The sequence below is a fragment of the Eretmochelys imbricata genome, chromosome 3, assembly GCF_965152235.1.
Source record: "Eretmochelys imbricata isolate rEreImb1 chromosome 3, rEreImb1.hap1, whole genome shotgun sequence".
Taxonomy (NCBI): domain Eukaryota; kingdom Metazoa; phylum Chordata; order Testudines; family Cheloniidae; genus Eretmochelys; species Eretmochelys imbricata.
In genome coordinates, this window is record NC_135574.1 from 77667836 (window position 1) to 77683816 (window position 15981).

Genomic DNA, 15981 nt, shown 5'->3' on the forward strand with positions numbered 1-15981 from the left:
CTGAAAGCTCGGTGTCTGATCCTGGAAGAAACCCGGGGGAGAATTAACTGAGTCAGGGGTGAAGGCTAAGAAGTACTGTGAAAGGTGCTGTGAGCAAAAGAAGCTGTTTCCTGCTGTCTGATTCCTTCTGCATTCAGAGAAACTGGACTTTGTATATTCTTTGCAAATAGGTATTCATGTGGTGCAGTTTTGTTTATCACCAATTTCTACTCCCAACTGAACTTCCGCAGGGCCCCAAACTTGACTATCCTCTTGGGTCAGAAGGGGACAGTAGCATGAAGGTGGTAATTGTTACTGTACCTCCATCTGTAGGGGGGATGAACTATATACCTAAGGACTCTTTGAAAGCTATTTCTATGGTTCCATGTCTGTCATTCCAGTTATGCAGTGAAGAGTCTGTTGACTTCATTGAAAAAATTGTCTGTATAAAGGACTGCCCCTGTGTATTGCAGATTTAGAAATATACAAATTATCTTAGCTATAGAAAATTAAACCAGTTCCCTGTTATTTTGGCTCTTCTCACAATCCATAAAATCACCAGTAAATACCAGTCAAATCCAAACAGAGTTAACATTATTAAGTTTGTCTATCCCATTGGTACTAAGTTATTTATAATACTACTCAATTTAGAGAGCTTCCTTGATTCCAAGTATTCCACAGAATATCTTTAAAACTGGAGGCCATATATTGCTTTAGGCTTTTATTATTGAAAAATTAATTAAGAAAAAATAATTCTTAGTTAAATGAAACTTAATTGAAAACCTGTAGGTTTACCTGCTTTCATCCGTTTCTTAATCAACTGGTTTTGAGCAGTGAAGAATTCCTCCACATCATGCTTGAATATCATCTAAATTACTTAGAATTTGTAAATTAGGGTTTAAAGAAGACTGGGATTTGTATAATAAAAACTGAAATAGGATTTTCTGTCTGAAGAGCAGTACTACTTCTTTAGAACTATTTAATGAAGAAATAGAATTAATCAGGAAAACCCCAATCCTGAATTAATGTCATGCCTGAGCAGATAACACACATACATTAGATGTCTTCTAAAATTACAAAGTGTATTTTTTGCATCTTGAAACTAGATAAGAACTGAAATATATTGAGGTGTAAACAAAAGTAATGCAGTTCACTGGATGCATCGACCTGTCCTCTACATGGAAAAAAAGTGACATGTAGAGGTTTAGTATATGTAGCCATTTATATCTCACTGTTTCTCTGTCCACATATTCACCATCATGTGGGTAAATGAGGAAGCTGCAATTTTATTTGACTAATAGTGGTTAACACCCAAAAGTACTCAGCAAGAGTGTTCCAGTGCTGATCTCAATTGGTATCTCTGGTTCTTGATGTACTGCGCCTGAGGGTGAATGTGAAGGGAAGGCCATGCCCCCTATACATCGTCTGGCCTGTCCAAGAACTCTTTCTGGATGTCAAGGTCCCAGCTCCTTCCTTTCCCCATACTGTAGGGAGAAGAGGCACTCAGAGGCATGCCCCTCACCATGCCATATGAGTGCCTAGGAAGCTCAGTGGGTTTTGGGGCATTTAACTGGACCATTTGTAACCCACCAGCTTCATTGGAAGCCCCCCAAGAGGTCTCCTGCATGCCAGATGGAAGGTGAAAAAACCCCAAACATCAGCTTGTCAATTTCACCATGTGGGAAAAATCCCTTCCAGATGCACAAGTCCATGGGTCCAGAGCTAACACATCTGAGGGTGCTGAGGGAATTGGCTGTTGTGATTGCAGAGCCATTGCTAATTATCTTGGAAAACTCTTGGCGATCGGGGGAGGTCCCAGACAATTGGAAAAAGGCAAATATAGTGCCCATCTTTAAAAAAGGGAAGAAGGAGAACCCGGGGAACTACAGACTGATCAGCCTACCTTGATCCCTGGAAAAATCATGGAGCAGGTCCTCAAGGAAACCATTTTGAAGCACTTGGAGGAGAGAGAGGTGATCAGGGACAGTCAACATGGATTTACCAAGGGCAAGTCATGCCTGACCAACCTGATTGCCTTCTATGATACAACTGGTTCTGTGGATATGGGGAAAGCAGTGATAGTGATATATCTTGACTTTAGCAAAGCTTTTGATACTGTGTCCACAGTATTCTTGCCAGAAAGTTTAAAAATGTATGGATCGGATGAATGGACTATAAAATGGATAGAAATCTGGCTAGATTGTTGGGCTCGATGTCTAGTTGGCAGCCGGTATCCAGTGGAATGCCCCAGGGGTCAGTCCTGGGGCCAGTTTTTTTCAACTTTTTCATTAATGATCTGGATGATGGGATGGATTGCACCCTCAGTAAATTTGCAGAAGACACTAAGCTGTGGGAGAGGTAGATACGCTGGAGGGTAGGGATGGGGTCCAGAGTAACCTAGACAAATTGGAGGATTGGGCCAAAAGAAATCTGAGGTTCAACAAGGACAAGTGCAGAGTCCTGCACTTGGAGAGGAAGAATTCCATGCACTGCTACAGGCTGGGAACTGACTGGCTAAGCAGCAGTTCTGCAGAAAAGGACCTGGGGATTAGATTGGATGAGAAGCTGAATATGAGTCAGCAGTGTGCCCTTGTTGCTAAGAAGGCTAACGGCATATTGGGCTACATTAGTAGGAGCATTGCCAGCAGATTGAGTGAAGTGATGATTCCCCTCTATTCGGCATTGGTAAGGCCAAACCTGGAGTATTCTGTCCAGTTTTGGGCCCCCCACAACAGAAAGGATGTGTACAATTTGGAGAGAGTCCAATGGAGGCCAACAAAAATGATTAGGGGCTGGGGCACATGACTTATGAGGAGAGGCTGAGGGAACTGTGCTTGTTTAGTCTGCAGAAGAGAAGATTGAGGGAGGATTTGATAGCAGCCTTCAACTACTTGAAGACGGGTTCCAAAGAGGATGGAGCTCAGCTGTTCAGTGGTGGCAGATGACAGAACAAGGAGCAGTGGTCTCAAGTTGCAGTGCGGGACGTCTAGGTTGAATATTAGGAAACACTGTTTCACTAGGAGGATGGTGAAGCACTGGAATGGGTTACCTAGGGAGGTGGTGGAACCTCCATTCTTAGAGGTTTTTAAGGCCTGGCTTGACAAAGCCCTGGCTGGGATGATTTAGTTGGTGTTGGTCCTGCTTTGAGCAGGGGGTTGGACTAGATGACCTTCTGAGGTCTCTTCCAACCCTAATCTTCTATGATTTTGTGATTCCAAAACTGGTGATCAGTCTAGCCCCTGGCATCACAGGAGACCCAGCACACCTATGTAAAGGTGGAATGGGTGAGGGTGAAACATGAAGCCGACAAAGACTTCCCGTCCCCAGCAAGCTGCTTAAACTCACTCAGTGACCCCTCACCCACTGCAGGAGAGGAGCCTATAACACTGTCCTCCATCATCCCGATCACCCAAACAGAGTGGCGGTGGGTAGGACAAGTCCCAGCACCTGGATGATAGAGGATATATCTACACTTGGAGCTGGGGGTGTGATTCCCAGCTTGAAACTACATACTTGTGCAAGCTTTGATCAAGCTTGTGTGGGTAAAAATAAAAATCACACCTTCAGCTCCAAGTGTAGACATATCCAGAGACTTTCCTGCCTTTCCCTTTCTTGGCACCATTGTGAGGAAGGTGAAGGTGAAAGGGGGAAGACCCAAACACGCCAAGGTAGTGAGATAATGAGTAGCAACAAAAAAACAAAAACCAAAAAATCCCAAAATCCACCCACAACAACCAAAACCATGCTGGACACATATATACCATCATGTTCAAAGAATGTATGCTAAAGCATTAACCTAACTTTTCAAACCATTCTGTAGAACAGACAAAAGAAAAATAATCAAATTACATGATGATTTTTTAAATGGACATTGTCCTACTTCTAGGGTTGCCAGGTGTCTACTCGCAGAAAACCAAATTCCCTTTCCCCACCCCTACCCCAGCCATTCTCCAAGGCCCCACCCCCCATTCACTCCATCCCCCCTCCTTCCATCGCTTGCTGTCCCCACCCCAATTTGCTGATTTTCACTGGGCTGGTTCAGGGGGTTGCGGTCCGAGAGGGTGTGAGGGCTCCAGCTGGGAGGTGAGGGCTCTGGGGTGGGGCTGGGGATGAGGGGTTGGGGGTGCAGGAGTGTGCTCCAGGCTGGGAGTGAGGGGTTCGGAGAGCAGGAGGGGGATCAGAGCTGGGGCAGGGGGTTGGGGCATGGGAGGGGGGTCAAGGGTGCAAGCTCCAGGTAGTACTTACCCCAGGCGACTCCCGGAAGCAGTGTCATGTTCCCCCTTTGGCTCCTATGCGGAGGCATGATCAGGCGGCTCTGTGCACTGCCCCATCCACAGGTGCCACCTCCGCAGCTCCCATTGGCTGGGAAGCCCAGCCAATGGGAACTGCAGAGCCGGCGCTTGGGGTGGGGGAAGCATGAGGAGTCCCCTACGCATAGGAGCCAGAGGGCAGATGTGCCACTGCTTCCAGGAGCTACATACTGTCCTCCTCCAGGCATATTTGTTCATGGATGGAGTGGGACAAATTTAATATGAAGGAGGCTTAGTTGTTGATTAGTTTAATCTATTTGTTGCAGTTGGCTGTCTCTCTCTTTCAATAAAATTGTTCGTATCCCTGTTTTTTCTAAAAATGGTGATGATCACTATGGAAAGCATTCTGACTACTGATTGCTAGAGGAGATGTGTGATTAGCTTTTCCTGTCTTCGGTTCGGGGAATATAGTTAGAAGTTGGGCAGTGAAAACACCCTCTTGCAAGAAGACCATAGCACATACATTTGAAATCTGAGCTAGACTAATGTGTAGTACATTATTTTATTGTTTCCTTGAGAAAATATTGAATAGCTCCAACTTTAGCAAGATGCGGTCACCAGAATTTTAATTTATACACAGCAGACTTTGTATATTACTCCAGCTTTTGGGAGCTATATTGGCTCCTTCTCAGATATCAATTTGGCCTTAAAAATATTTTAATGAGTTATTAGGTGGTGAACAATTTAGGATCTGTGTATTTTTTGTCTGAGTTGTAGTATCAGTACAAGCTTAGTTGCTGCTTGAATCATCTGAAGCCATTGTACTGACTATTTCAAAATTGGGATTTATTCCCATTTGAATTTGAAATGTCACCTCAGGAGACCTATTTCAATCTAAATGTGGCTTATGGTCTATAAAGGCATAGCACTTTTGCATATTGTAAAATGCCCTGAGATGCATTTGCATAAGCTCATTTTGTATTACATTGTATTGTATTGTGACAAGTGCAATAATCTCCAGGTTTCCTATCCATTAAAGAACTCATTTCACAGCTCACTAATTATGTGAATGAGAAGGGGAAATAGGTCCTTTTTCTCTATGGTATGGTGAGCAGATGGCAGAGTTCATTTCCACCAGCTGAGTCTGAGGTCCTCTTCTCAGTTTTGGTGGCAACACTTGCCACTATTTATCAAACAAAATGAAAGAGACATATTGGTTTCTTTGCACAGTGTACTGTGTCGGTTGAGTGAGTAGCTCAATGCTGTGAGCATGATGCTGGTTAGCATTTACTGAGCGTAAAAAGACTATTTATTTGGAGGGGCACAAGATAACAATTAAAATGAATATGAATTTTAATGTAAATTTGAATTGCCTCTCATTTATGGGAAAAATTGGTCAAATCAACCCTAGGGATTAAACTGAGTTCCTAAAAAGTGATTAGTGAATATGCTGAGCACCTTTGGGATTGTATCTTCTCTGTAATTCTAAAATGGAAAAAATATTATTTTCACTGCCTGTGTATGTTCCTTCTTAGCTGAGGCCTTTGTAATCTTTCTCCTGACCCAAGAGAATAACTTGCTCATTGACATATACATGCATAGTGTGATTTATATAGCCCCTGAAGGTACTTCTTTTTTAATATTATAAACAAGTCATCTTAGTTGTCAGAGCTCTGCAGTGATCCCAGATAGTATGTAATTGGGCCCTTATATCTGGATTTAAAAAGAAAAGCTAAAACTGAAGAGCTTGACATTTCTGATGTAGGAACTTGGTAACTATGTTTTATTTGACAGTGCTGCATAAGCAGTCATATGGTTTTCTGCCTGCTGTGACAAAGTTCCTCCTCTACCTTGGTGGGTCTTCTGCTTATTGGTGGATTTGCTCACCTTGGAGCTTCACAGCAGCCCTCAGTTTGGCCATTTTCATGAAGCCACAGTCCAGGTCAGCTCCTCCTGTGTCTGACCAGGAGTTGGGAGGTTTGGGGGGAACCCGGGCCCGCCCTCTACTCCGGGTTCCAACCCAGGGCCCTGTGGTATGCAGCTGTTTAGAGTGCCTCCTGGAACAGCTGTGCAACAGCTACAACTCTCTGGGCTACTTCTCCATGGCCTCCTCCCAACACCTTCTTTATCCTCACCAAAGGACCTTCCTCCTGGTGTCTGATGATGCTTGTGCTCCTCAGTCCTCCAACAGTATGCATTCTCACTCTAAGCTCCTAACACCTATTGCTCCCAGCTCCTCACACACACACCACAAACTGAAGTGAGCTCCTTTTTAAACCCAGGTGCCCTGATTAGCCTGCCTTAATTGCTTCTAGCAGCTTCTTGATTGGCTGAAGGTGTTTTAATCAGCCTGTCAGTCTTAATTGTCTCCAGAAGGTTCCTGATTGTTCTGGAACCTTCCCTGTTGGGAAACGGAACGTCTTTTGCTTGCTCCTCAGCTATCTGCTTTCTATTCTTTCCTGAAGCCCCCTGGCCCGGATTTTTCTTACTTTTTGCACCTGCCTTAGTCCCCCCCTGACCGCGCCAGACGCTTTTTTTGTTTTTTTTTTATTTTTTGCGGGTTTTTTTCGTCTACGTCCTTTGCCAGCACCTGCCCCCCCCCCCACGCCTGCTTTCGGGCGCAGCTATTTGCCTCAGCTGAGCCCCCGGGGGGTGGGGGGGGAAGATTGCTGATTTTGCTGTCCGGAGGGGGGAGTGGAAACCCCCAGACCCAGCCGTTTTGCCAGCAGCTCGGACTTTACAACATTCTTAGCATGCCGGAAGCCTTGGAACACAGCCAACACAGCCCGGAGACGAAGATTTCAGCAGACAGAAGAAATAATTCAAGAGCGCTATAAATCATCGTGAGGGGGCCGTAAGACTGAGTAATTTTCTGAATTATACTCTCGTGGGGGGGAGTCTGACTGTGATTACTTGTGTTTGTGGCGGCACAGGGGGTGTGGCGTGGAGACCCCCACCCCCGATCCATCGGTGCCCCTACCCCCCCATCGTTATTACAACTGTCACGGCCCCCCCGCCGTCCGTCCCTGCTGGCAACCAGCCATCTCCCTTCGGATCCAGCTGGGGAGGGATAGCTCAGTGGTTTGAGCATTGGCCTGCTAAACCCAGGGTTGTGAGTTCAATCCTTGAGGGGGCCATTTAGGGATCTGGGGCAAAAATTGGGGATTGGTCCTGCTTCAAGCAGGGGGTTGGACTAGATGACCTCCTGAGGTCCCTTCCAACCCTAACCTTCTATGAATCTATGAATCTATGTTCGCTTTGAACTTCGCCTTCCGGACCAGACATAACAGTCGACCAACCGAGACTCTTTGGACAAACGTGTGTGGGTCTGCACCCCCCCCCAGATTGCTTATCCCACAGTTTGCCCCTATTACCGGACCCCGATTTTGTTCTTCCCCCCCTCCCCCAGTTTAATTTCCTCGGCATTCCCCCCCTCCCCGCCCGCAGCCTAGCGGAAGGAGGGGCTACTCCGTTTCTCCCCTCCCCCCTCCTCCTTCCGGTGTCTCCCTGTCTCTCCCTGCTCACAATGGCGGGGAACGAGAGGGGCGAGACTGCGTCAATAAAATTAGTTGTCCCTTCCCCACCACTACCCCTGCCCGACCCCCAAGGTTCCCCCCCTACCACTATTGTCCAGATACTTGCCACCCCCCCTGCTGGGGCACCAGTAGCAGGACGCACCAGGGTGATTGCTGCTGCTGCTGCACCCACCGCCCCCCCAGATTCTAGGAAACCCCCCCCGGTTCGCCGGAAGGGCCAGGGCGGGTGGAAAGGAAAGGGCCCCGCTAAAACCACTGAGCCCTCCATGGCAGGGGCTGCCCCCACCGCTGTGACCTCGTCATCAACCGTGGCGCCCCTCCCTGCGTTTCCCTCCACCAGCTCTGCGATTGTCCCTCCCCCGGCCCCCAGGACGTATGCCCAGGCGGCAGCGGGCTCCCCCCTGCCTGCCGCCTCGTCATCTCGCCCCCCCCCGCCTCCGCCACCATCACCAGCGGCCGGGGCCCTTTCCCCGCCTTGACCAGGAAGCACGGCGTCCGTTGCCTCCTGGTGCCCGCCTCGCCCCACGTGGAGACATACGTGCAGGCGTTGGCGAAGGTGGTAGGACCCACGGCTATTGTGGCGGCCTCCAAGATGTATGGGAAGGTTGTTTTTTTCTTAGCCTCGGAGGATGCCGCCCAGGAGGCGGTGGAGAGGGGCCTGACGGTGGGGGGGGTGTTTGTCCCCCTAGAACCGTAAGAAGACCTGGGCGTTCGCCTCGTCCTTACCTCCGTTCCTCCCTTCTTACCCAATGCTGCCCTGTTACCCGCTCTTTCCACTCTGGGGAAACTTGTTTCTGTTATCAGCCCTCTCCCGTTGGGCTGCAAGGACCCCACCCTCCGTCACATTTTTTCGTTCCGCCGGCAAGTGCAGCTTCTACCACTGGCAGGGGCGCGTGACGAAGAGGCGCTCGAGGGGTCCTTTCTAGTCCCCTACCAGGGAGCCCGCTATCGGGTCTTTTATTCTACCGGAGAGGCCCGGTGCTACCTCTGCCGTTCAGCGGGGCATGTCCGCAGAGACTGCCCTTTGGCCCGGGGGGAAGGGGCACCCGAAACCCCCGAGACCCGGCAGGACATCGGCCCCGTCGCTGCAGACGCCCCTGGCTGCCCAGCACCTGAAACCAACCCTCCTTCTACTCGACCCATCGCTGCTCCCATCCGGGCCCAAGAGATACCTTCCCTACAACGCCCGGGCGAGCAAGGGAGTTCCACCCTTGCTAGTACCAATCCAACAGAGCCTATGGAGGAGGGTGTGACAAGGATATTATCGGGTATAGGAGAGGGCCCTCCCCAAGGAGAAACCCCCGCCCCTCATGTTGCCTCACCGCTACCTCCCCGAACCTCTAAACCATCGCCTCCGCCCCCCGACACGACCCCTGCTAACCAGCCCCCAGATGATGCTATGGAGGGCTGGACCCTAGTCCAGGGGAAGCGAGGCAAGCGGAAGGCTCGAGCTCCGCTGCATCCACCCGACGCGGAAGCCCCCCGGAAGACCAGGAAAGGAGGCACTGCTATCGAGCCTCCCGCCACGGCCACGAGCGAGATCCATCCGCTGGTGTCGGGAGGGGAAGACGGACTGGCATTGGAAGGCAGAATCCCCCCTCCACGGGAGACCCTCCCCTCCGAGACTTCTGAAGACGCCCCTTCTGCCTGGACACTACCCGAACCCCCCGCGGACCCCGAGGCGACCGTTGAGGCGGGCCCTAGAGGAGAGGCCCCCGGGGTGGCAGGAGTTGGCCTCTCCCCCGTGTACGTGGAGATTGAGGCCCTAGATTTGACCCCGGTCACCCAGGGAGGGGATGATTTGCTGCCTACTGGCCTCGAGCTGGGCAGTCTTACCCCAGCCTCCCTTTCCCCATGCTCCCTCCCCCTAATTGCCTTCCCGGGTGAGCACCCTGCAGGAGGTGGTCCACCACCTGATGCCATGGCCGCTAAGACCACCATGGAGCCAGCACTTAGCATTATTGGGAGCCCCCTCCCTTACCCCTTAACCCTTGACTCTGCTCAGGAGGCACTTTCCTTTAGCTGCTTGCCTCCTGCACCCCAGAGCCTTACCCCTGCCCCTGCCCCCACCCCTGCCCCTGCCCAAGTTCCCTCCTCCTGCAATGTTAATGCCGCCCCTGGGGTTATTTCCTTTCCGCCTTTCGCAGATTCCCCCCAGGGAGCAGTCTTTGCACTTTCTAGCCGCGACCCATTAGGAGTGGCAATTTTTCCCCTGCCATCCCCCTCCACCCCAAGGCGTGAAATGAATTTAATAACCCCAGCCTGTCAGACGCCCCGTCGGTGGTCTGTACCCTGTCTACCCGCCTTAGCGGACCACGAGGCTGTATTAAGAGGCCCATCAGGGAACACCTCGGGAATTGTAACCCCACCCCCCCAAGAGCTGCGGCATGCGCTACGGAAGTTCCTAGAGCACACCCGTGGCGCCCGCGATAGGGCACAGCTGGCTCTTCAGCTATGGGGGGACTTTGATCAACTCCTCCAGGCCACAAGGGCCCTTATAAAGGAGGGCAGGGGGCAAGGAAGGTGCGGTGCTGCGGCCTACGAGCGAGCCCGCAGCTTCCGACGCGATCTACTCACCCACGGGATGGGTCACGGGTTGCTGCGCAACCCGCCGGGGGCCCTGAACACCCTCGCCAACACGAGGCCCCCACCCCCCCAGCCCTCCGCATGACGCCTCTTATTATTGCGACCCTGAATACCAGGGGCTGTAGGATGGCTCTCCGCAGGTCCCAGGTGCTCTCTTACCTTCAGGAAGGAAGGTACTCTGTAGTTTTCCTGCAGGAGACCCATACGGACCCGGCCGCCAAGGACAGGTGGCGGCTGGAGTGGGGGGACAGGGTATACTTTAGCCACTTCGCGACCTGGCAAGCTGGAGTGGCGACCCTGTTCTCCCCCAACCTACGGCCTGAGGTGCTAGGGGTCAATGAGGCCGTGCCGGGCCACCTGCTGCACCTTCGAGTCCGTATGGAGGGGCTCGTGGTTAATCTTGTTAACATCTATGCCCCGCAAATGAGCTCCAGGCGGCCACAATTTTATCAGCAGGTGTCCAACTTTCTCGGCACCCTGGATTCGCACGAGTGCCTGGTCCTGGGAGGGGACTTTAACACCACCCTCGAGGAACGGGACCCCTCAGGGGCTGACCCGAGTCCGGCCGCTGCGAATATTCTCCAAGGGATAGTTGACCATCACTCCCTAGTGGACGTCTGGCGTGACCATCACCCAGATGACACCTCCACGTTCACTTTTGTCCGGGTGGAGGCCCATCGGTCACACCACTCTCGGTTGGACCGTATTTACTTATCCTGTTTCCATCTTTCACAGGCCCACTCCTCCGCCATTCGGCCGGCCCCATTCTCCGATCATCATTTAGTCACCGTAACAGTCTCCCTCCGTGCAGAGAGACCGGGGCCAGCCTATTGGCACTTTAATAACAGCCTGTTGGAGGACGAGAACTTTGTGATGTCCTTCCGGGAGTTTTGGCTGGCCTGGCGAGAGCAGTGGCGTGCCTTTCCCTCGGTGCGGCGATGGTGGGATCTCGGGAAGGTGCGCGCCAAGCTCTTCTGCCATGACTACACTCGGGGCACCAGCCGACGGCGAAATGCGGCGATAGAGCAGTTGGAACGGGAGGTCTTAGAGATGGAGAGGCGCCTGGCCACCGATCCCGAGGACCCGTCCCTCTGCGGAGCGTGCCGGGAGAAGCGGGAGGAGCTCCGGGCCCTTGAGGACCACCGGGCCTGAGGTGCCTTCGTTCGGTCCCGCATCCGCCTCCTTCGGGAGATGGACCGCGGCTCCTGCTTCTTCCATGCCCCGGAGAAAACGAGGGGGGCCAAGAAACACGTCACCTGCCTTCTTGCGGAAGACGGCACCCCCCTCACGGATCCGGAGGAGATGTGTGGGAGGGCCCGCGACTTCTACACAAGCCTTTTCTCCCCGGACCCGACCGATCCTGACGCTTGCGAGGTGCTCTGGGAGGAACTCCCCACGGTCAGTGTGGGCGACCGAGACCGACTAGAGCTGCCTCTCACCCTGGCCGAGTTCTCGGAAGCCTTCCGTCGCATGCCCACCAATAAATCTCCGGGCATGGACGGGCTGACCGTGGAGTTTTACCGCGCGTTCTGGGACATTCTCAGCCCAGACCTAGTCACCGTCTGGGCTGAGTCCTTGCAGAGCGGGGTCCTCCCTCTGTCGTGCAGGCGAGTGGTGCTCGCTTTGCTGCCGAAGAAGGGGGACCTCCGTGACCTACGAAAGTGGCGTCCTGTCTCACTCCTTAGCACGGATTACAAAATCATAGCGAAAGCAATCTCGCTGCGGCTAGGGTCCGTGATGGCGGACGTGATCCACCCAGACCAGACCTATACTGTCCCGGGTCGCAGCATTTTTGACAACCTCTTTCTAGTCCGAGACCTTTTGGAACTCGGGCGGAGAGATGGTCTGTCGTTCGCCCTCCTGTCTCTTGATCAGGAGAAGGCGTTCGACAGAGTAGACCATGGGTACCTCCTGAGCACTCTGCAGGCGTTTGGATTTGGACCTCAGTTTGTGAGTTTTCTCCTGGTGCTGTATGCCTCCGCGGAGTGTTTGGTTAGGCTCAACTGGACCCTGACTGAACCGGTCAGCTTTGGGTGAGGAGTGTGGCAGGGGTGCCCCCTCTCGGGCCAGTTGTACGCTCTGGCGATCGAGCCTTTCCTCTGTCTCCTCTGCAGGAGGATGACAGGGTTGGTGCTGCGGGAGCCGGAGCTGCGGCTGGTCCTGTCGGCGTACGCCGATGACATACTCCTCGTGGTCCAGGACCCAGGTGACTTGGTGCGAGTGGAGGCATGCCAAGCCATCTATTCGGCAGCCTCCTCCACCCGAGTCAACTGGGTCAAGAGCTCTGGCTTGGCGGTGGGGGACTGGCGACAGGTGGGCTCCCTCCCACCCGCACTTCAGACCATACGGTGGAGTGCGGGTCCACTGCTCTATCTCGGCGTTTACCTTTCCGCCACGCATCCTTCCCCGCCGGAGAACTGGCAAAATTTAGAGGGCGGGGTGATAGGGCGGATCCGGAGATGGACGAGGCTACTCCGATGTCTCTCCCTCCGAGGGAGAGCACTAGTGCTTAACCAACTAGTCCTGTCCATGCTCTGGTACCGGCTCAACACCTTGGCCCCGGCCCCGGGTTTCCTGACCCACCTCCGGAGATTGATTTTAGAGTTCTTCTGGTCAGGAATGCACTGGGCCCCTGTTGGAGTTCTTCATCTACCCCTGAAGGAAGGAGGGCAGGGCCTGAAGTGTCTGTACACTCAGGTCTGCGTTTTCCGCCTCCAGGCCCTGCAGAGGCTCTTTTATAGTGCACGTAGTTCTGCGTGGAGCATACTGGCGCACGCCTTCCTGCGCCGTTTCCAAGGGCTTCGATACGACCGGCAGCTCTTTTATCTTTCTCCGAGGGGTTTTCCGCGAGACCTCTCCAGGCTGCCGGTCTTCTACCAGGACCTCCTCCGGACCTGGAAACTGTTTCTAAAAACCAGGTCCGTGGCGGCCACCGTGGGAGCAGATCTCCTCACGGAGCCCCTGCTACACAACCCCCAGCTCCGTGTGCAGGTGGCGGAGTCCCGCTCGGTGCGCCAGAGGTTGGTCCTGGCGGAAGTCACGAGGGTCAGAGACCTCCTGGACTACGACCGGAGAGACTGGCTGGATCCCCGACGCTCGCTCGGCGCATGGGGCTCTCCAGCCTCTGTACCCCCCGGTGCGTACTTCAGGAGGTGAAGGCCGCCTTGACCCCCGCTGCTCGGGCTTATGTTAGCCGAGCCTTGTGCGAGGGCGCACCCCGCCCATCCCTTACCCCAGGCCCGCCGGACCTTTCCATCGGGCCCCTACCCCGTAGATCCCAACAAACCCCTCACCCTTTCACTGCAAGCCGGCTGCACGAAATGCAGCCGGTTAGCTTTCAAATTGCACCACGGAAATACTTATATACACTTACACTTCACACTCTTCACGCCCACACCCTGGTGTCCCGCCCCGATACAAAGTGGCGGGACCTCCTGCCACCTTTGGAGGGTGAGCAACCTCGGTGGGCCAGCCTGTATTCCACCTTGGTCCCAAGGCCCGTCGGGGACATCAGTTGGCGGCTCCTTCACGGAGCTGTGAGCACGGGCGTGTTTCTGACACGGTTTACCCCCATCCCGGACACTTGTCCTTTCTGTAATGTGAGGGAAACCCTGGTGCACGTATATTTAGAGTGTGCCAGATTGCAGCCCCTTTTTCGGCTCCTCACAAATATTTTATTACGCTTCTGGCTTCATTTTTCCCCTCACCTTTTTATCTATACACTTCCCATCCATGGCCCCACAAAGTCGCGGGATCTTCTGGTCAACCTCCTCCTAGCCTTGGCTAAAACAGCCATTTATAAAACCAGAGAGAGAAGGTTGGCCCATGAAGCGTCCTGTGATTGTGGGGCCTTTTTCCGATCCTCAGTACATTCACGTATCCGGGCGGAGTTCCTCTGGGCGGCGTCCACCGACTCCCTTGACGCCTTCTAGGAGCGGTGGGCGCTGTCTGGGGTTCTCTGCTCGGTGACCCCATCCGGTTCCCTCCGTCTGACCCTTTGATTGAGGGGAAGAGCGAGAGATGCCAGCCCCAGCCGTTGCCGCTGTGGATACCATCATTCCTGTCATCTAGGAGGGGTCCTATAATACATGGGTGTCTACCCCCCCACCCCTAAACCGCCCACCCCGCAGCCGTGCCCATCTTACCGAGCACTCTCAGGAGAGGGAGGATCGGTGACACTGGGCGCGGCACTAGGTAACTCGAGGGGGTGGAAGACCACGAGTGTCGAGGAAGCCCCCCCGCTCTGGGCCCTGGCTAGCCTGAACACTTCTCCCTCCTGAAAGCTGCTGTGTTATACCTTCTGATTGTGTTGTTTTGTTGCATAGTTGTTTTGTTTCCTTTGGTAATTCTGTAAGCGTTACCAATAAACTTTCTTTCTGTTTCAAAAAAAACCTTCCCTGTTACCTTTCTTAGGGAAAAGGGACCTACTTAACCTGGGGCTAATATATCTGCCTTCTATCACTCTCCTGTAGCCATCTGGCCTGACCCTGTCACACTGCATTATAACAAACAGCAGGACAGATTTTTTTCTTTCTCTTTTTTTATTCTCTGTCGTGCACTTTCAATTTTGTGTTCACTGCATTGATTTCTTTCTAATTTCAGACGGACGCAGCTTTAATGTATGATGCAGTTCATGTGGTGTCAGTGGCTGTCCAGCAGTTCCCACAGATGACTGTCAGTTCATTACAGTGTAATCGGCACAAACCATGGCGCTTTGGGACCCGCTTTATGAGTCTCATTAAAGAGGTATGTCATTAATAAAATATGTTCTGGTTTCTTCTTACCCCTGTCCTCCATCCCATCTTCCCCCCACCCTTAGTCTACTTTAATTTTTTTTTACCAGCAGGTGGGACTCTTTCTGCTTGTTGTGTGTGGGGAGACTTGCAGTCAAAGCCTCATTTACGTTTAAAAACTGTTCATATGGTTGTTCATACAGGAGCAATTTATAAATATAAAAAACACAAAAGGGTGAAAGTACTGCACTGCAAATAGACAAAATGAAATGTTTTGCTCATAGATCTTTCTTGGAACTTCTGTGATGCTAAAATGATCACAGAAGCAAATATGTAATAATTCTAAAAGCAAAATTCTAGCCTATATTCCTTGGTCCACCACTTTCCAGGCAACCTTTACCTCAGCCTTTTCCACTTTAATCTGTTCGCTATTTATGCTGTACAGCTCTGGTAACCTAAAAATCTATAGGCTGGATTTTTTTTCCCCATAAATGTCTTAAATTTATATGTTTTGCCTCAATGTAACTTCTCTTGGATTTTATTTAAAATTTAGTCCTTATACAATCATGCATAATTTAAGACGTTGAGGGTCAGCATGGTACATTGTTCAAATATGTTGTTCCGTAAGTGCCTACCTCTGAATTTTCCATTGTCAGTAGAGGAAATAATGTGGTAAAGATAAATACAGTAGTGTCGTAAATTTCCATTTTTAACGGTGCCTACTTGCAAGATCATAAATTGCTCTTCTGACATCTCCTCTTGAATGCTTTCACTATAACAGATACATTGGGAGAGTGATATACTTCTTATTTTCAGTTATTAACAATGACCATGCTTGCAGAACCCATTAATGGCATCATTAGGCTCTACCACTTAAAAATTATAAGAAAATAATAT

At 51.7% G+C, this 15981-nt stretch overlaps 1 protein-coding gene across 1 annotated transcript in view; it reads left to right on the forward strand.

Annotated features, from left to right (window-relative positions):
• Positions 1-15981, forward strand: part of GRIK2 (glutamate ionotropic receptor kainate type subunit 2) — a 601587-nt gene that overhangs the window by 298497 nt on the left and 287109 nt on the right. Inside the window, exon 7 of the mRNA XM_077811691.1 lies at positions 14954-15097. Coding sequence (XP_077667817.1) covers positions 14954-15097 — 144 coding nt within the window. The remainder of the gene's footprint in view (positions 1-14953; positions 15098-15981) is intronic.